We start from the raw sequence: 20409 nt of genomic DNA, 5'->3' as shown, positions 1-20409 counted from the left end.
ATTACTAGTAGCTATTATCTTAGAATTTAAGCTAAAGAGAGCTATAGACCTTTACTTATTAGTAGCCTAAGAGATTAGACCCCTGTAGAACCTTACTATCTATCCTTGGAACGATTTCCTATTATATTCTATCTCTTACGTAGTATTAGTCTAAATATCGAATATATTATTATCTAGCTTTCCCTTGTATTCTATTCTGATTCTAAACGTTATTCCGTTACCTTCTATATATCATAGATATCAGAGGAGAGGTTTTATATCTTAAAGGTGAGATTTAAGGGGATTTAATATATACTATGCTAACTAGCCTGTTATATAGGTAATATTAGGTCGTGTGAGGTTTAAGAGATATATTAGAGAGCTAATAATCTGCTGAAATAGTAAGATCTCTTCAGGGGAGGCTAGTACAACACTTTTATCTTTAGCTAACTCCCTTAATACTATTCTAGCGGCTGCAGGTAAGGTATTACCTCTAGCTACAGCTATTTTAAACCTTTCTAGTAGCTTTTATATATAGGCTATTTAATAAATCCGTAGAGTCTTATTCTTCTTATCCCTCTTAACTTATAGGCCTATAAACATATTAATAGCTCTAAGGTCTTTACTTTTCTAGGTCTTTAAGAGCTATTTCTTAAGATATTCGTAGTTAGTAGGGTTACCTATAATTAGTATATTATCAATAAAGATTAATACGTATACTCTATTCTTAAAGATAAAGAGATTAGGGTTAGCTTCTAATACTTCTAGACCTAGCTTTTCTATCTTATCTTTAATAAGGAGCTACTATTCCTTAGGTACTTATTTTAGGCTGTAAAGAGAGCGTAGGAGCTTCAGATATACGTCTTTCCTTCTATTCAGCTCTAAGTGAAGCTTATTCTATATCTCCAGCGTCTTATTATTCGGAATCGTTATATATATATCTTCTTTTAAGTACGTGTTTAGGAAGGTAGTATTAATATTAATATACTCGATCTCTAGGTCTCTTTTAGCTATAACAGCAAGTAGTGCTTATAAGGTAAAATAGCGTATAACGCTTGCGAAAGTATCGAAGTAGTTAAAGCTATATTTTTACTTAAAGCCTCTTACTATAAGCTTAGCCTTTCGCTATACTATAGAGCTATTAGAGTTGATTTTATTACATAGAACTAGTCTTAAAGATATCAGTTTCAAGCTAGAGGAGGCTTACTAAAGTATACTCTATAGGTTCCAGCGCTTTATATAGCCTGTAATTCCTTGAGAATAGCGGCTTTCTATTCTACTAGATTATCCCTTAGAGCCTCTACGATAGTTATAACCTTAAGAGGTCGTATAAGTTTACCCTTTAGTGTAATTAGCGCTATTTAATAAGTTAATGCCTTATTAAGGATTTACTAAGAGTATAGCTTTATAGTTATTACCTGAGCAGCTTACTTAAAGTGTTATTTTCTATACTATTTCCTACTATATCTTAATAGTAGAGTATTATTAGACGCGTTTACTAGTTAAGTCTATTTAAGGAGGCGTTAATTAGACGCTCCCTTAGTATCTCTTACTATATTTTCTATAGCTAACCTTCCCCTTAAAGGATTTTCAGCTTCTATAGCTAGCTTCTCTCCTAGAGGTCTTTTAGCTTCTATAGCTAGCCTCTCTCTTAGAGGTCTTTCTAAGCCTTTAGTACCCTTAGCTAGCCTCTTAGTAAGTACTAGACTAGTAGCTAGTAGCAGAGGTCTTTCTACTGCCTTATTACTACCTTTTAGTATAGTTTCCTTACTACTAGTATATATAGAGTATATTATATACTTATTAAAGCCGTAGTCAGCTATTTCTAGTTCCTTAAAGGTTTCTACGTTTAGGAGCCTATAGGTTAAGGTATTAGCTATACCTACTAATACGAAATACCCCGGAATCGTTCTTTACTTTATTTTGCCCTGATATAGCCCTAGTAGATATAAAGGGTACGCTATAGAGCTAAATACTCTTATTTTAGAGAGGTTTATAAGCCGTCCTCTGTATACTTCAATTAGAGTAAGTCTAGTAGCTGTTTTATATAGTAAAGCAGTAGTTAGGCGTCTATTCTTTAGCTTTGCCGCTTACTTAATAGCGTAGTACTATATATTCTTAGGTATCTTCGTGTTATAAAGGATTAAGCGTATAATCTTAGCTAGTTTATATATCTATTACTTTACGACTCTATTCAGAGAGTGTTTATATGGAGGAGAGGGTTTAGGAATAATTCTACTCTCTTATAGCTAGTTAATAAACTTAGGACTGAACTCTCCCTTACTATTATTAGTCCTCTAGTAGATAATTATACGGAATTTACTTTACCCTTAAGTTTTAAGCTATAGCTTTAATTTCCGAATAACTAGTTAAATAGTTAACGTAAACTTATTAACTAAGAGATCTACCTAATATATCCTCGTAGTATTATCTACTACTAAAAGGAAGTATTTATAGCTATAAATTAAGCGTGGTAAGATACTAGAGATATCAGCGTGTAGTTAACGAATAGGTATATTAGTTCTATTATCTGACTTCTTATTAAAGTGCTCTTTTATATAGCTTATAAAGTAAGCCTTATAATACCTCTCTCCCTTTAGCTTTAGAACAGAAATCAGTCTTATTCCGTAACTGCTATAAGTAACTAGTTTCTTTAAATAGGTGTAATTTATATAGTCTAAACGCCTATAAAGCAGATCTACCTTTATTTCCTCTGTACTAGGCTAACTCTCTATTTATTCCTTTAATAGCTTTAAGTCTAACGGAATTACGTTATACGTAACTTAATATTAAGGATTCGTATCTAGAATATATAAACCTCTGTTTCTTATACTTATAAAGGCTAGTTTACTATTCTAGTATCTATTTACTAATATCTTAGTTAGTTCCGTATTAATTCCTTTATCTAAGAGTTAATATATTAATACTAGCTTTATAGCTCTGAAGTTAGGTACATACTACACGTCTTTAAGGGTTAACCTATTAATAGTAATATCTCTATAACTTTTAGCTATTAAATACGAATTAGTCGCTATTTTAATATATTTAGTGTTGTATTAGCGCTTAAGTTGCTTAAACTTAGCTAGAACTCTACTGAAGTAGCGAGTAGCGCTAGAGTTGATTTTCTAGATAGATTCTATAATAGAGATTATTAATAAAGTATATTCTACGTCTTTAATATAGTAAATCTCTTCTGAAGAGAACATAGGATAAGTATTATTATCTTTAATTTCCTCTACTTTATTAGTACTATCTCTTACGTAGGTATTCTTAGCTTCCGTGTAATCTACGTACTAGTAGCTATAGCTTTTACACCAGGTATACTAATTTCAGCCTAATTTAGGGCGATTTCCTTTCTTTTCTACACGCCCTCTATATCTCTATTAGCTACTACTCCTGCTATTATTATTTCGTCTTTCTTATCCTCTCCTATTCTTATATATATTACTTCTCCTACGTAAGTAGCCTCTACCCCTCTAGCTTCTACTATCTTTACTACCTCTCTCTCTATTATAGCCTTTATTCGCGTAGTTCGCGGTATTACTAGTAGCTATAGGTTAAAGCTATTCCTTTTATTAAATTTAATATTTATTAAGCTTTCGTATAGTATCTCTAAGATCTAGGTCTTATAATTCTAGGGTAAGCGCTATAGTAATCTAAGCTCCGGATATTAGTAATAACTATAATAGCTTAAGACGTATATCCTTATTAGTAAAAGGTTTACTATCGCCGCTAAGCTTTACTTTAAAGAGTAAGAGCCTTATAATATAGTTCTAAAGTGTTTCCTCTCCCGGGATAAACTTTATCTTAAAGAAATTATCTCTTATATTAGTAAAAGTAAGACTCCCTTAAACTACTTTACCTTTATCTACGTGAATAGCTTCCTAGAGAAGCTTAGTGTTATTTAGTTTAATAATATCTCTATACTTAGGAAAAAGAAGCTTAGAGATTAAGTTAATAACTATTTTAAAAGCTTCCTTCTTTTCCTTAGCGTGAGTATTCTACTAATTAATACTATTTGGTACGCTAACTTTAGTAAGAACGTAATAAAGAATACTAGCCTTAGCTAGCTCTTATTTAGTCTTAAGCTCCTATTTAAAGAAGTTATTAAACTCTAGTAAAGTTTTACCTTTTAAGGCTCTAGCGATATAGGGAATTAGTACTTTTAATTAGGATAATATTATAGTATAGTAGCAGATATACTAAGAGTTAATAAAGTAGAGATCTTAATGAAAATAAAGTTTTAAGGTCTTTTTCGATCGATTAGAATTACTACTATATTATAATTATAGTTGCATAAGGAGCTACTATAGAGAGAGAGAATCTCCTATATAAAGGGGTAGCGTACTCAGTAGTACGGCCTATAGTACTGAGTCTACGCCTACAATCCCTATATTTCTAACAAAGCCACGTGCTGTGGTGGGCTGACTTTCCAGTACACATTGCTAGGAGCCAATGTATCTCCGAAACTTGATCATGCCATAGCTTTTCGGAACAATTTAACTCTTCCGGATTTCCAGATTTACATTAGAAAAGTGGTATGCTTCTGGAACAGAAGCGGCATTGTTAAACTCAGTTTCGGATCGGGCCGAAATATGTGTACTCTACCGACAGCCTTCCGAGGCAACCTGCTGCTGTTCCGAAATCATGTTAACAAGTGTTAAGCTTCGATGTCTAGTATATATTGGTAGTCGTAGGTAGAAGTGGGATAATTCTCAAATGTGGTATAATCATAGATTCTATAACCTCTCATTATTTTTCTTGTGCTGTAAATTAAGTGACCTAATGCAGCGGCCTGCACTAAGCGATGGCTGCGTGGCAACTTCTAGTGAGGAGCTGTCCAGCGTATCCGGAACCTTCCGTCCTCCACCTCAAGTCTGGACCTCCAGTCTTCGTGCTCTCACCGGATAATCCCATATCGCTAAGCGAGAATTCTGAGAAATCGTTCCGCGCAGTTAAAAAATCGCGAAAAACGTTCTTAGAATTTTTATACCACCAAAACACAAATAAAAGATACTTGAGCTTCTTCTCTGTTGCATTAAGCTCAAATCAGAGTATACAGACGTGGTAGTGGTGCGATGCGCAGCTTTGAAAACCAAGAGATTTTGGCGTTCCCTGTACAAGCAAAAATGGACGCTTCCTGATTATGACCCCACTACGGTGGCGAAATACTACAGTAGAACCGGGCGAATAAATTTCCCGTTGAGTCAATTCATCGCCAACAGGGACCGTCTACACGGCTGCCATTCCCAAGCGTGACCCTCCAGTCTATGTGGCTGCCATTGCGATCTCCCTAGGCGCTGTGGTCCGTGGATCTAGGCCGCGGGGAACCGCCAGCTAGGTTGTATCGAGGGATGAAGTCGATCGGAGAATCACGACGGCGGCGTCGGGACGGCACGCAACGAATGCATCAGCTCCTGTTATTCGCCACCCCGAAAATCTTTGACTCACTCCATCATTTCACTGCACGCTAGAGGCATCCTTGGCGAAGCACCGCCGGAGCACACTTAGAGTTGAGTAGGTTACACCATAGAAGGCTGCAAAATGTGGCTTATTATCACGCCACGCTCGAAGTTTTGGATTTCTGCAATGCAGCTGCAAGAACCAGAAGAGCTAGACACCTACAAATCAGCAATAGAGCTGTCTCAATTGGTGCTGATGTCGTGCAAACACCCTCCATCACTCCACTCGCCTGCAAGACATCGATATGCCTCCGGGACAATCTCAAGATATAGCTGAAGGCCTCTACGACTCTCAATCTTCATCCATTGTCGGTTGTTTCAACAGATTTCGAACGAGATCTCTCCTCAAATCATAGTCAAAGCCCTTCAAAATGCTAAAAGATAACCCGACGCAAGGAGACGACAAGTCGGGCAAAACGGAAGACAGACGTGCCAACGAATCACACGTCCGCGAACTCGAGCTCCGAGAGAATGTTGCAGGTGGGCGTGGAAGATATACATCAGTCAGCGTCCTCGATCCAACGATCTGGATAGAACGCACTAAAGATGGTCACTACCGCATCGTCGTAACTTTCAACCTACAAGTCAAGATCCATGCTTTCGATAAAGGGTAAGTCCATTAGTGTTGCACCTGAGAACGCATGAATAACAGCATGCATAGATACCAGAAGAAATACAATAAGCTTTTCGATTTCATATCACTCAGGTATCTGTACCATCACCCTGAGAAGCACGAAATTAGACCAGGCGGTGACGGGGTCACTCACTTCAGAACGAATGATGAGACGACGAGAACAGAATGGATGGAGGCTAAGCTTACTGCTGATCCATCAAAAGGAGCAGCAGGCATATCTCCAGAGGTTGGAATCCATGTACAGCGTGACAATAAGGTCACGTATGAGCGTGAATCCAACAGCTGGAGAAGAGGTCTATCTTTCGAGTCATGTAAGTGTGTTCACGGTTGATTTGTTCCACAGGCTAAAGAGGGACCAGATTACTCATCTCCTCATGGAGAGCGGGGAGACCATGGGTGGGGGGAATATGTTCCGAGGGAATTACATCATCACAACTTTCAAGTTGTTCCGCCAAACCACAAGCTAAATGCGGATGGATGCAAATGCTCGATACTAGCGTTACCAGAGGTTAACAAAGAATCACCCTGTCGACTTCGGCTTTCATACGGGCCCCTTCCAAATAAGCATGATACGAAACACCAAAAAGGCTTGAAGACATACAACCGCTGTGCGCATTGGTTCTGGCAGACGGAAGTTTCTGCACACCTATGGGCACCAGAGATTTATGAAAGCTACACTACGCCCATAACTGTGACTAGAATAATCTCTACCAAGCTCTTGGATGAAAAGCCGCTCAAGAAAACCATAGAGCAAGGATGGGAAGACGCTCAGCGCTCCCTACATTTCGACTTTGTGGTGTGTACGAGACTTCGGGAACTTGGCAGGCAAAAATGGACAGATAGGTTCCCCATTCATAGAACCTCAACACCAAAGCCAGCTGAAGTTCGCGCAAAAAAAGACATGGGGTATCCACTTAAGCGTGATAGGATGGCTTTCTGTGTTTGGGCTTGTCCTGCCAAGATAAATTGGCCAAAAAGAAAAACGATGAACAAGCTGAAAGTGGCGGAAGAAGAGGTGAGCATATCTTGACTTTCTTGACAGGGAACAATAGTAGCGGTTGGCTGACGATCTCAGATCTCGAGACAGCAACGGTGTATTAATGAGATACCCAGTTCGGCCGTGTATTTCATCAGCAATTTCATCAGAAAGATGGGAAAGAAAGCCAAATCAAAGATCGACGAGGATAAGTTAGAAGAGGAGCGGGCACAAGTTGAAAGGAAGAATCTGGACAAGGCTAGAAATAACAGAAAGAACATGGAAAAAAAGTTGAAGGGTCTTGAGGCTCGAGAACGCAGAGCTCGTATCGAGGGCACTTTTCCCAACAGCACCTCAAGCTCAAGCTCAAGCTCAAGCTCAGGCACGGATTCTGAGAGGAAGAAATCCAAGAAAAAGGAAAGGCGTAGGCATCAGCGCTCTCCATGCAGGCATTGCAAAAAACATCATCGGGATGATTCGGAATCAGAGAAGAGAAATCGAAAGAAGCGCGACTCAATTTGCGAACATTGTAAAAAACATCACGCAGATGGCTCCGAAAAAGAGATGCCGCGAGGTAGAATGGAGCACAGAAGCGAAGATCGAAGACACAGTGGGTCTTACCAGTACTCCCCATGTCAACACTGCAAGGAGTATCACCCGCACGACATGGTTGCTGACGAGAGACACAATGAGAATCGCGACTCGATCTGTCGACATTGTCGAGAATGTCACGCAGATGGACTACGAGGCAGAACGGATCACAGAAGCACAAACCAAAGACAGAGTAACTTTAATGACTGTCGAGAGAATCATGAATCTCGTCGATATGAGTGTCGCTGCCAATGCGGAAATTCAACCTGTTGGTCAAGCCTCGATTACTACTATTCAGAGAGCGATGATTCTTTGCACTCAGGGCCCAGCAATCAACACCAGGAACGCAATCATGACTCCGACGTAAAACCCCAGGACGATGCTAGGGATAAGTCTCCTCGTCCATGCCATTGCCCTTGCGCATGCCATCCTCGCGACAAGATCTTCGATGAGCACGCTGCCGCTAGTGAAGACGAGACGAATAGGGATGACAAAAACGAGCTTGAAAAGAAGAAGAAGGAAGATAAGCTTAGAAGAAGAAGAAGAAGAAGAATAAGAAGGGAATTGGACCTCGAAATGGCACAAAAAGAGCTCACACTTCTGGAAAAGATCGAACAGAACTCAAAAAGGAAGTATTGTGAATATCTTCGAGAGCGTGAAGCGGAACTGGAAAGGGAGAGACGGGTTAAAGCCTTGGAGAAGGACACTCGACTGAAGAAGGATGCTCGACGATCCAGTCCTTCGACCACCGTACGGTTCAACATGGCCTCAGATGCGGAAGAAAACTCAGGGGACCACTCTGACGCAGACTCAGAAATCAGCATTCTTTCGATTGGGGATAAACCAAGAGTCTACCAATTCGGAAGAGGCATGACTCCACTTGAGAACTGGGGAGAAATAGACGAAGAGTGGATGGATCCTGCTTCCCAACAGGAAAGAACGCACGATGTACGTAGAAATCTTCATATGCTTCACGAGCATCAAGATAGAGGCACGCGCGAGATTATCTACGGGAATCGTGGTCGATCACCTATAGCTTTCCCAAGAAGACCGCATCAAACTCGCAGACATCACAGCGTTCACGCACACACGAGAACGAGACCGGGACACGAACATCATACAACGCCGAGAGCCGCGAGTTTAGGAAGGCATCAGGAGAGATCGCGACATGACCATCATCACGAAGACCGTTCTCGCGGTTTTGGGGCACTGCTGAATCCGCTTCTTGGTCTATGAATTGCCATGCTTGGCTTCACAGGAAGAGTTAAGCTTTTGCTCTTCACGATACTTTGCTGTCATCATGTCTGGTCTTTTGGGTCTGCGTTTAAAATACTCCACAGGACCGCTTGAGCGCTTCTGCGGGAATATCAAATACATCGACGTCTTCGTATCATGAATTCAGCCTGATAGAACTTTGAGTAAGCTGAAAATTTGCTTTGAAACCCAATCTACTCCGGCTAAAAATATAAAAATCCAAACCATTTCTGCAGTCTGCACTACACCGACTCCAGATCAGGCAGTCCACTATATAGAAGTTCTAGGATTTATCTTGGATAGAGGCCATCTAAAAGGCGAGGTGATCGTTGACGTCTAACGTGCCCACTAAATGAAGGTTAAGGGGTTCATCCTGATAGAGACCATCCAAAATCGAGGTGAGATGGAGACCCTTGCACAGTTGGTGTGTACACACCACTTGGTTTCTACGCAGTGCTTGGTTTTTGCACACTTCTTGGTTTTTGCACACTACTTGGTTTCTACACACCACTTGGATTTTACGCAGTACTTGGTGTTTACACACTTCTTAGTGTTTGCACACCACTTGGTTTTGGTACGGCACTCGACTGGAAAGACTTCTCTGTGTAAGATTTACTTATATAAACAAGTAGGGGAACAAAGTGTTGCGAAATAGGGTTGAATCTTGTGATGCGGTGGAAGTGTACGTGTGTTGGATTTCAGCGTATATCCCCCAAGTTAGTAGCAGTCCTGCAGGATGCCAGTGATCAGGACAGCAAATGTCTTGCTTCCAGTATAATCACCCTCAAGGTGCATATATACACGTGAAGGCCTGCCACCCTGTTAAAGTGTATCCGATTTCTACTTCTTGGAATTCCGACTGTGTGTATGTTTAAGGGGGACCTGGAACTTCGAGTCCTGGATAAATACCTTGCTCGAAATGACTGGTCCAAGTGCCTCTGCAGTTGCCGCTTCATCATTTCACTATGAATCCAAAAGAAGTAATCCGAGTAACGGTAGAGCAGGAAGACAAGCCCAGCAATGAGAAACGGTTTTGGTACTAGATATAGATTGAAACTAAAGGGATACTCTTACGCATACACCATTGCCTTATTAAGTCCCAACATAAGATAATTAGGGACCCTGCCTTTAACAATCATTTCTAGTGCAGAATTCTCCTTCGACAACCTCTGGACTTCCTTTTCCAGCTCCGCGATATATTGGATCGCTTTGTCGAGGACTATGCCCTGGTTTTCTTGTCAGCAACGGCATTATTAAAGAAATGATAATAGTTTTATTTACCTTGTTGCACTTCTGCGCCTTCCTCATCTCGCCAGAATCACTATCCATGGCATCTTCGCCTTCCTCTTCCTTCACTGTGGAACAGAGGCTAGGGATGCAGTCGCGTAAAGTATTGATCTTGCTGTTCAGGTTATTTCGATACCGCTTCTCGATCAGGTTGTGCGAGTTCTTTTGGCCCTTGCCGACAGGCGAAGACGATTTGCCCCGAGAAGTTTCCGGCAGCTTATTCTTTTTTCCTATTCGCAGTGAGACTGGTGACTTCGACTTCTTTTGTTCCACATCATGGTTAACGTTCCATGGCGAATTGGACTTCGAGCTACTATAGCCAGGGAGCAGGTCTTACATGACAGCGGGCTTCCCACCTCCCAATCTGATGCCAGTTTCATCAAAGAGCCCGCTCTTGAGCGGAGCCTGGATCATGTCCGGAAGATCTTAAGAGACTCTCTCCCGTCGCAGGAGGTCTCTGAGCGCCTTCTCGATATGTTTTTCGACTATCAGAACTCTATTTTCTATGTTTGTAACAGAGAGGAAGCACTGGCACAGTTGGCCCTCATGTACGAAGAGCCAGCGGGGGTCAGCATATCTTGGTTTTGCCAGATGTTCTTAATCTTCGCTGTAGGTATCCAATTTGATGATGTCTACGACACCGATGGAGCAACCTACCACGAGATCGGCCAAAAGTACATCGATGATGCCATTGATGAGGACCCCCAAAGCACGATATGGATTATTCGGGCAATGCTTCTCCTTTGCCTCTTCCAGCCACCAACGAAATGGAACTCGGTATGGATGCACCTTGGTAACGCCATTTGCTCGCCGCAATTATAGTAATTGAAGCTCACAGTCGATAGATGCTGCCATTCGGGGCGCCCAAAGATTTCAGCTAGATGTGGGCCACAATCTTCTGCAAGAATTATCAGACAACGAGTATCAGGAATGGCGACGGATATGGTTAACTATAATCTCCTTTGACCGGTATGTCTTGCGTGCGAACTTTTACCGCAATCATTCATAAATCATTGTGCTTCAATAGCTGGGTAGCAATTTTCCTCGGACGACTACCACGCATCAAGGAAAGTATTTGTAGAGATCTGATTTTCAGGGTAAGAGACTTGAATTTTCAATTATCGTCATTTAATAACAGCCGCTAGGACCCGAACTTCAGATTCACTTTGACGGACACCATTCAAGATAATATCACAACTTTAGCAATAATATCGGGAGACATTTTACGCGATATGTATTTTTCGGAGCAGCCTAGTCTCAACACATGCCGCAAATACAAAACCGAGCTCGAAAAATGGTCATCCAGTTTACCGAATCCTCTTCAGCAATATATGAAATCGGGCAAAGTTCCAAAATTTCCCAAGGACCAGACTGAATCGATAGTTAGTTTTGAAGGACGAAGCCTTAGGGATTCATCTGACACAGTGTTAGTTCAATTTACATTTCATGCACCTAGGGGCGTGGATGTTGATAACAAGACCATTCTTATTGAGGGCGTTGAAAATGGAGACTTCAGGTAACTTCGGGGGTCCTATTGTATCGGCGATATCGTCTGAATCGACTCTGTGGTAAGTAGCGCTATCGAATCCGAGCATGATGCATATGCCTTGGCATGAACAAGACTAACATCTGAGTTCAGCATTGACTTTGCATCTCGCCTGATCAATAACGCCACCGCAATGTTGGGTTCGCCATCTGCACCAAGGAAGTCATTCATGCCAGTGTACGTCTAACCATTCCTGTCTCCGCCTCACTTCATAGCACTGATACCCTAAACAGGTTTTCCTTGATCAATGCGGCCCATATCATGATTCTTGCAGCTGTCTGGAAGCTAAAGCAAAGCGGAGGCGGTTACGGGATGCTAGGACCATACGACCAGTCCCGCGAGCTCGCCGCAATCGACACCTCGATTCAAATCCTCGAGTTCTGCGGCCACAGAAATCCCTTTGCGCGCCGGTACTCAATTCTGATCAAAGACCTCCAACGACAATTAGTCTCCGGCCCCGCAGCTACGACCTCTCCGGGTTCGGATTTGGGACCTCTCCTCTCCTCCATGTCGTCTTCAGCCTCTATAACAGATTCCGATCCAGTGGCAGAAAGCCCCTATTTCCAGAATCTGAGGATTTCGGTTGAGCAGAGTAGTAATGCACCTACGATGGGAGCCTCAAGACCTTCTTTTACTGCGCAAACATCGTATACATCTGAGAGTCTTAGCCTTGAAGGCTGGTCGCCGGGTCAGTTTGGGACGCTGAGTCCTGGGAATGAGGATCCTTATGGTACGGCTAGTCTAGTCCTTATGATGATGTTTTGCCCGATAATGTGAGCACATACTAACGGGAGAGCAGACCCTACATCTTCCTTTGGGCTCCAGCCTGATGAGCATAATTTCTGGAGCCAGATGAAGGAATAGGATTTAGATTTGTATCTTACGTTTAATAGTCTAAGGCGTTTCACAGATTGTGAACAGCACGTGACTAATTCAGCCCTAGGGGCGTTGCATGAGCAGATGTTACGTTGTGAGTCGTTAATTATTGAACTTCTGTTGAAATAAGGATTGTACTTTTCTACGCTTTGGTCATATGTGAACGACAATATGGAATGGCGATTAGTTACCGACCTAGGGTTAACAATGTTGCTTCTTCCTCCGTCTTGCCAATGGTGGGACATATCAGTGCTAGAGTATTGATAGTCTTAGGATCCCGACTGAAGGTATCCTCTACTTGCTGCTATTTCAACCGTTGATCTCGACCACCTGCTCGAGCTATTAGCCATCCTAGTCGTGTAGTGTCGGAGAACGCACTTTCTTACATGTTACAACAGCTTTGATTCCAATTTACAACTATAACTTCCAAGACCATTTATAATATCTCTTTTTCTTTTCATCTCTATTTCATAGAGGGTTCCAGGGGAGCGTGTGACGCTATAGTAGTTGATAATTGCTACTCGGTTGCTAGAATCTTCTAGAATAGTCATGAACTCTGTACAGCACAACGCAGACTGGGATACGCAGCTAACAAGGGTATTGCAACCAAACCACCCCTCCGAAGCCTTGTCATCAAGCTTTGTGATTCAATAAGGATAATACCAATGGATGATATATCAAAGAGACAACACGCTACGAGTCTCAAACGGGAATATATCATAAGCGAAAGAAGTGACAACCCACAGCCTCGATACGCTCTCCCCGCCCCGCTACAGAAATCACCGATGACTGCCATCGCTGTAAGCACTGCCAACGGATCACTATCCAGCCACCATTCGCAGATTCTGCAAAAGTGTACACATTTCGAGTCTATTTGCCACATACCCGTAACGAGGCCGCACAAGCAGCTAGAGACAACTGTCCATTGTTCCAGATCTTCGCCAGCGCTCCTCCAGATGATACGAAGGCATGTACCCGTCGACAACTGGTACGCCAAGTCTTCTCCGACACTGAATGGTTTTGGTATCACCGAAGCTGTAGTAAAGTGCGTGAGAGACTCCAGTATCTATACAGAGGTATGAGCAGGCGGCCTTTCGTTATGCTGGTGGATGAAGTCGACTTTGGTGTCTCTCTCTTCAATTTTGGGTGGGCGAGTGACTGGCAGGGAATGGCTTCGGCAAGAGAAGGTAAGAAAAGACGTAAAAGGTGAGTTTGGCAGTTTCATGTTAAGATTTTTAAAGGCGACATTGCAGCAGGATATGCTCCGTGGCCAATCATACGAAACGGGATCGCAGGCTCAGATGAAGCCTATTCTGCTATTCAAGGGTGGCTGAAAGAATGCAATACATCGCACAGATCCAATGGATCTTGTCAAGATCCGACTACGACGTTCACAACAACTCGTTTGATTGAAATCGGTTTCAAAGACAACACTTACTTGCCAAAGCTAGCCTTAATCCGAAGGGGCCTGCATCCTGGTGTTGTCTAAGCTATTGCTGGGGAGGTGACCAGCCAGGGAAGACAACCACGGCCACAATTGAGAGTCGTACTAAAGGTATAGTCTTTGCAGATCTTCCCAAAACTCTCCAGGGTGCATTGATCGTCACCGCTAAAATGGGAATGCAATACATATGGATTGACTGCCTCTGCATTATTCAAGACGACTTAGAAGATCTAACGAAGGAGCTTTCGACCATGTCTTCGATCTACAAATACGCCGACATTACGATATCGGCTTCAAGTGCCCACGGTATCAGCAATGGGTTCTTGCAAGAGCGCACCTGGCAACCGGTATCCACGCCCTTCGCACTCCCCCTTCAGACATCAGACTCGAAGACTGGTACCGTGCAAATCACGAACTACGACTCCTACGACTTTGAAAACCAAGACCCAGTCCATTCCAGAGCTTGGATATTCCAAGAGCAGATCCTGTCCGCCCGCGTAGTGGACTTCACTTCCATGATGGTGCGCTGGCACTGCGCGACCATATCCAGGAACGACGCCGGCTGGCCAGAGCCCGAACCAGAGGTCGGAGACGGTCTCATGTCCATGTTCTCTGCGTTAAACATCATGGGTCGTCAAAGCCAGCGGGGCGAGGAGTCCTCTTCTGAGTACTTTTGGTCTTGGATCGTGCAGGAGTTTTCGAAGCGCAGCCTTTCCTTTGCTGGTGACAAGCTACTGGCTGTCTCGGCGATCGCACAGGAGATGGGCGAGAGAAGTAAAGATCAGTACCTCGCTGGAATGTGGAAGTCAAATCTTTTGGAGACTCTACTTTGGATGAGGGAGGCCAAATCGCCTGTGAAGAAGCCTGAGCGGTATCGAGCTCCATCTTGGGCTTGGGCATCCATTGATGGCGAAGTAGACTTCCCGAGCAGGTTTGCTGCCGATGATGACGATAAAAGGCGGTTGAGACTGACTGTTCAACTTGTGGAATGTCACGCAAAATTAGAGAATTCGTTGACACCCTATGGCGCTGTTCGTTCTGGGTCGTTGGAATTGAAAGGCAAGCTGAGGCGGGCGATATGGTACTACGATGCAGAGGAACTGGTGCTCCATGATAAATGCCGAGACCAGATTACTGGCGCCACGAGAAAAGCTGCGTTTGAGGAAGGATAGGAAGAGAACATGGCCGATAGGAGCATGGATATTTGGTGTCTTGAGGTCTTTGAACAGGCTGGCATGTATGCTTCACGCGACTTACTGCTCACTGAAGTTTCGACTGAGCCAGCATCTTCAGATGGGTACCGCTGTTTTTCTCGACTTGGCTACTTCAAGCTGTTTTTGACAAAAGTATCTGTTTTCCAGGGCGTTGAGTACTGCATTGTAACTGTCATTTGACAAGGGGTTCAATATCTGTGTTTACTCGCCTTCGTGGCAATGGTGTCTTCTGAGAACATGATGGGAAGGTGTCAAGAGACGGTGCCTGAAAGGTCTAGCAAAATAAAGTTTTCGATTAAATGGAAGAGAGTCTAACCAGGCACTCCACAAAATCGACTCAAAATATCGACGTATCTGGAACATCACCTACTCGTATCGACAACATAGACGACCCAGCCAGCCCCATGACCAGCATAGATGATTCCTTGTCTACTCAGACCACAATTGAACATGACCGACCGCAATCCACCTCTTCTCCGGGCGGTTTGACCACGTCGCGTTCCACCCATTTCATCCTACCCCCTCGAACCGGTCCCCAACACCCACTACCAACATAACGAGCGCATGCCGCAGCTCTGCTGCCATTTCTGCAATGCCGATCAAACGGCTCACGCCAAAAGCCATGAAGTCGGGACCCCGGCATATGGGTAGGCGACGAAGAAGAAATGGAGTGAGCCGGGAATTTGATCCAATCGAGCAAAATCTGTCCTTCGATATCATGTGCATTGCAGCCACCCGCCATTTCGTCCTCGTGAAATTTACCAAACCGAGCCTACAGACCAGTAGTAGTAGTCCAATACGATCGTAAACATGCGTTTTCATGTTGTTGGGTAGTATCGGCTTGAACAATATCTTATCACCCCACAGCGGATCAGCCCATTATCCACACCATGCCGCCAGATATCGCCATCATCACGATCACTGATTTCACGCTCAAGCTCCTCCCATTCCCCTGTTATAAAATACCCTTTGAATTCGATATCGACGCAGTTGTTTCAAATATTAATCACAGAAAGACTCTTACAACAGAAGACACACCAACGCGACCAAACTCTCAAGCCCAAGTCGCAAAAATGGCAGACTCAGCAACATCAGCAGCTGCAAACCCAACAACGGCTACCCCACACTCCACAACTCGTCATCCCCACACCCTTCCCCAAACTCCAACCCATGCCTACCTCATAACGCACACACAAAAGGCCGCCAAAAAAGACACCGAGATCCGCGACCTTTCCTCACAAATCTCTGCCGTCTACTCTGCCTCAGCAGGTCCTTCCCTCTCGGACGCCACCTCTCAAGTAGCCTCAAACCCAACCCCACCTGTTTACACCCTTCACAAAGACAACCTCCTGGGCACACACTTCACCTTGCGCGATGGCGAAGGAACCGAAGTCGCAGAATGGAAGAACCCCGTTGCGAGCGTGCATTTCGGTCACAGAGTTCAGATGCGATTTATGGACCCGGAACACAAGGGAGTAGAAGGGCACCTGGAGGGTTGGTCAGAGGTAAGTCTTCTTCTAGTTTTTTATAAAGATCGGTAGTAATGTATGGCATGAATAGTCATTTACAAACGAAATGACGAAGTATATGTGGGAAATGGATCCGGTGAAAGAAGAGCTGCAAATGTTATTCAAGGTAAAAAAAAAATGCCGGGGGGTGGGGGAAATGGCCCTTCTATTCTTTCCTTTCCTTTCCAAACCTCTAAGACATATTCTGACGCGGTATAGATTACTGGGCCTCGTACATCAAAAGCACCAGATGGGGAGAAACTCCTAGTCGCCATCTTCGCAGCCGAAAAAGCACATGTACCCTCAGGATTACTTGTGCTTAATCAAGGGGAAATCGATCCGTTACTTTGCTTATTGACACTTTGTGCACTTTTAGACGTGAGCATCTGGTGTTTCCTAATCCCATATGTTCAAATCAGTATTTACTTGAGGCAAATTAATCTAGTAATACAAACAGTAAGCTAACCAAGAGTATAGGCACCTAAGAGCCAAGGACGTATCGATCGCGTAGCGGAGTTTATGATCTCTGCAGTTATTGGCTTGTAATGACGAAATGGAAGCCGGTTTGCCTTGTTTCCACCTGGCAAGCAGCGCTTCAGCTTCCCACATCCCTCTTTTGGCATCAGTTGCAACCGCTGGCCTCCTACTCCTTGGCTGCCACCAAGCGGCTGTGTCACATTACTTTCGATTTGCCTTGGGTGTAATTGATGGTAAGCTTCCACGAACGTCATCGATGGTAGCTTCCGATGGAATTGTCCAGGAAAAGTGGTAATCCTCTCTAGTCTGATGTAATGGCATGTGCTTTAGCGTTACGTAGCTTGCGTCACCCATTCCCTAATATATAGGCAGAGAGGGGAAGAGGTAATCTTCCCTCCTCAGCAATCAGCTTCTGTATCAATCAGCATCACCAGCTATTATTCAATGCCTCTCCAGCTATTCTATTGTGCTGCAGTCACCTCAGCGTGCTAGTGATCATTACATCTGAGGAAATGCTTCCTAAAGCCGACCTCAACAGTAGATTGAACATAAGGTCCCCCTTGGCATACAAAAATGATCGATATAAACACCATAAGTAATTTTCCAAGTGGATTCCTTCAATTGCATACGATGAGTGCAATTGACACTCAATAAATCGCAGCGAAGCTCGGCTAAGTGTTCCCAGCTGTCCACCGTGAAATAGATATTATCAGAATAACGCAGAGCATCTGCATAAAGAGGTCTCTCTGTCCGCGTCATTCCATGAACTTCTGAAAAATCTGTTGAGCTACCATTTGGCTATCATTGGGATCCCCTGCAAGCTTATCCATGCTTGAGATGTTACTCTCCTGATCCTCAAAGTAGAACCTCGCTATATCTTCTGTGAAACCGGTATTATGACTTCATCCTCACCACACGCAGCTTCGATTGTAATCCGCAACCACTTCAGGGGCCACCCCCCCTCTGCACCGCTCTGTTATGCTATGCAGCTCGTCGGAAGACTGAAATTAACTTATATTTGGCATGAGACGGGCATACTATAGCTACTACCCAGAATCCTGGAAAGTCAATAAGGCTCTATTTGATAAGCCCAGTAACACGGAAGCAAGGATTAGATTGGGCAGGACAGAATTCCCGGACGTATCGTCCGCTGTGGCGGCAGAAATCCACCACATGTATTATGTATGAGGTTAACATTCGATCAACTTATATCAGAAATCTGGCCGGCCGATGAGGACCTATCAGAAACGGAGCGCAACTTCTGTCATTACCCCGCACAGATCGAGATCTGGGGTATGATAACTCCATTTCGAAACGACAGCCGCGTCAGGAAAACGATCCCCAATATCGACCGTCCCTATTTCCAGGGACAAGAAGTTTGTTGAAAGACAAGATGTTTTCAGAGCGCTAGAACTCCAGTTTTCTCAATCTGATTGTCACATTCGGGCAGTCCTTACAGGTCTAGGTGGAGTAGGGCACGTACAAATCCATTGCACTCTCTATATCGCACGAGCTGATTAAGCCATAGCAAGTCGCAAATCGCTATTGAATACTCGTATCGGCTTAGAGAGAGGGACCCTGATCTGTGGGTATTCTGGGTGTATGCAAGTACTGCCGAGCGATTCGAAGGCGCTTACAGATCCATTGCTGCTAAACTTGACCTGCCCGGTGCCGATGATCCTAAAACGGACGTGTTGGGTCTAGTTTCAAGATGGCTGAGCAATATCGACAACGGCTGTTGGCTTTTGATTCTTGATAATGCTGACGATATCGATGTTTTTCAAAAGACACAAGAGGAAGGATCTTCAAAAGTAAATGGCCCGAATCTTCCATTATCGAGCTACATCCCACAGTCTATCAATGGATCAGTGCTTATTACTACACGAGACCGAAGAGTAACATCTTGGCTCAGCACTGGATATACGAGCGTCATTCCGGTCAATTTGATGCAATTGGAGGAAGCCGAGCAGCTACTTTGCATTAATATTCCCCAAGGTCTATCGACAGGTCTTGATCGTGCCGACCTTGTTAAAGAGCTAGATTATCTGCCACTTACAATTTCTCAAGCGGCTGCGTACATTAGTGCGAGAGTTACTCGCATAACTGTTTCCAAGTACTTGATGCTCTATCGTCAAAACGAACAAAGTCAAACCAGACTGCTCGACCAAGATTCTGGGGATCTAAGACGCGATTCAGGCGTCCCGAACTCTGTGATTAGGACTTGGCAAATCTCATTCGACCAGATCAAGCGGAACCAGCCACAAGCTGCAGAGCTTTTGTCCCTAATGGCCATGCTAGATCGCCAAGGTATCCCCGAATTCCTCCTCTCCGTCCGGTACCCCAATCCCCTCGATCTCGAAGACGCTCTAGGCCCTTTGGATGAGTTTTATTTAATTACCATTGAGAAGGGCGGCAAGAGTTTTGAGATGCACCGGCTTGTCCAACTCGCAACACGGAAGTGGGTCGAGCGGTATGGTGATAGCAAGAGACGGTGGGGTGAGGCTAATGAAGTCGTATCAAAAGCGTTTCCAGACGGCAGCTACAGCAACTGGAAGACGTGTGAGACTCTGTTACCACATGCTCTTCAAGTGCTGACGTATGGATTAGAGTCAAGCCAGTCTATGCTTGACCGCGCATCCCTCTTACACAACATGGCTTGGTATAACTGGATACAAGGTCGTTACGAAATTGCGCAAGCCGAAAGTCGAGAATCTCTTACTCTTCGTAAACAATTTCTTCCGCATAATGATAGCAGAGTGCTTGCGAGTATGAGTATGCTTGCCTCGGTGCTTTCCAGCCAGGGCAAGTACGCGGACGCCGAGGCCATGAACCGCCAGACGCTCGAGATACGGGAAGAGGTGCTCAGTAAGACGCACCCTGACACGCTCACGACTATGAATAAACTCGCTCTTATGCTTAACAGCTAGTGTAAGTACGCGGACGCCGAGGCTATAAACCGCTAGACGCTCGCGATCTTAGAAGAGGTGCTTAGTAAGACGTACCTCGACACGCTTATAAGTGTTTACTGCCTTGCTTATATGCTCTAGAGTAGACACGAGTATAAGGAGGCAGCGATACTTTACTAAAGAGTATATACTAGCTATTATTTCTTATTAGGTTCCGAATATCTAACTATAAAAGCCTGTGTAAACTATTATTTA

At 43.8% G+C, this 20409-nt stretch overlaps 7 protein-coding genes across 7 annotated transcripts; 6 read left to right on the top strand and 1 right to left on the bottom strand.

Annotated features, from left to right (window-relative positions):
- Positions 1-7787: 7787 nt before the first annotated feature.
- ONS95_006770 (uncharacterized protein) lies at positions 7788-8009 on the top strand (the record flags this gene model as incomplete). Its single annotated transcript, XM_058500245.1, has 1 exon — positions 7788-8009. The coding sequence occupies one exon, from the start codon at positions 7788-7790 to the stop codon at positions 8007-8009; it is 222 nt and encodes a 73-aa protein (XP_058350081.1).
- A 1957-nt stretch (positions 8010-9966) lies between these two features.
- Positions 9967-10225, bottom strand: ONS95_006769 (uncharacterized protein; the record flags this gene model as incomplete). The annotated part of the gene is made up of 2 exons (XM_058500244.1): positions 9967-10122; positions 10178-10225. 2 exons carry the CDS (start codon positions 10223-10225, stop codon positions 9967-9969), a joined length of 204 nt encoding a protein of 67 aa, XP_058350080.1.
- A 234-nt stretch (positions 10226-10459) lies between these two features.
- ONS95_006768 (uncharacterized protein) lies at positions 10460-11783 on the top strand (the record flags this gene model as incomplete). Its single annotated transcript, XM_058500243.1, has 4 exons — positions 10460-10976; positions 11029-11152; positions 11211-11280; positions 11329-11783. 4 exons carry the CDS (start codon positions 10460-10462, stop codon positions 11701-11703), a joined length of 1086 nt encoding a protein of 361 aa, XP_058350079.1. The 3' UTR covers positions 11704-11783.
- A 53-nt stretch (positions 11784-11836) lies between these two features.
- On the top strand, positions 11837-13053 carry ONS95_006767 (uncharacterized protein). The gene is made up of 3 exons (XM_058500242.1): positions 11837-11906; positions 11963-12459; positions 12529-13053. Exons 1-3 carry the CDS (start codon positions 11863-11865, stop codon positions 12591-12593), a joined length of 606 nt encoding a protein of 201 aa, XP_058350078.1. The 5' UTR covers positions 11837-11862; the 3' UTR covers positions 12594-13053.
- Positions 13054-14300: 1247 nt separating this feature from the next.
- Positions 14301-15221, top strand: ONS95_006766 (uncharacterized protein; the record flags this gene model as incomplete). Its single annotated transcript, XM_058500241.1, has 1 exon — positions 14301-15221. One exon carries the CDS (start codon positions 14301-14303, stop codon positions 15219-15221), a length of 921 nt encoding a protein of 306 aa, XP_058350077.1.
- A 932-nt stretch (positions 15222-16153) lies between these two features.
- Positions 16154-17317, top strand: ONS95_006765 (uncharacterized protein; the record flags this gene model as incomplete). Its single annotated transcript, XM_058500240.1, has 4 exons — positions 16154-16768; positions 16824-16898; positions 16991-17149; positions 17249-17317. 4 exons carry the CDS (start codon positions 16154-16156, stop codon positions 17315-17317), a joined length of 918 nt encoding a protein of 305 aa, XP_058350076.1.
- A 954-nt stretch (positions 17318-18271) lies between these two features.
- ONS95_006764 (uncharacterized protein) lies at positions 18272-20175 on the top strand (the record flags this gene model as incomplete). Its single annotated transcript, XM_058500239.1, has 2 exons — positions 18272-18423; positions 18777-20175. 2 exons carry the CDS (start codon positions 18272-18274, stop codon positions 20173-20175), a joined length of 1551 nt encoding a protein of 516 aa, XP_058350075.1.
- Between the last annotated feature and the right edge of the window lie 234 nt (positions 20176-20409).

Source organism: Cadophora gregata, assembly GCF_030347475.1.
Source record: "Cadophora gregata isolate MNR1 chromosome Unknown scaffold_18, whole genome shotgun sequence".
Taxonomy (NCBI): Eukaryota; Fungi; Ascomycota; class Leotiomycetes; order Helotiales; family Ploettnerulaceae; genus Cadophora; species Cadophora gregata.
This window is presented reverse-complemented; position numbering and strand designations above follow the sequence as displayed.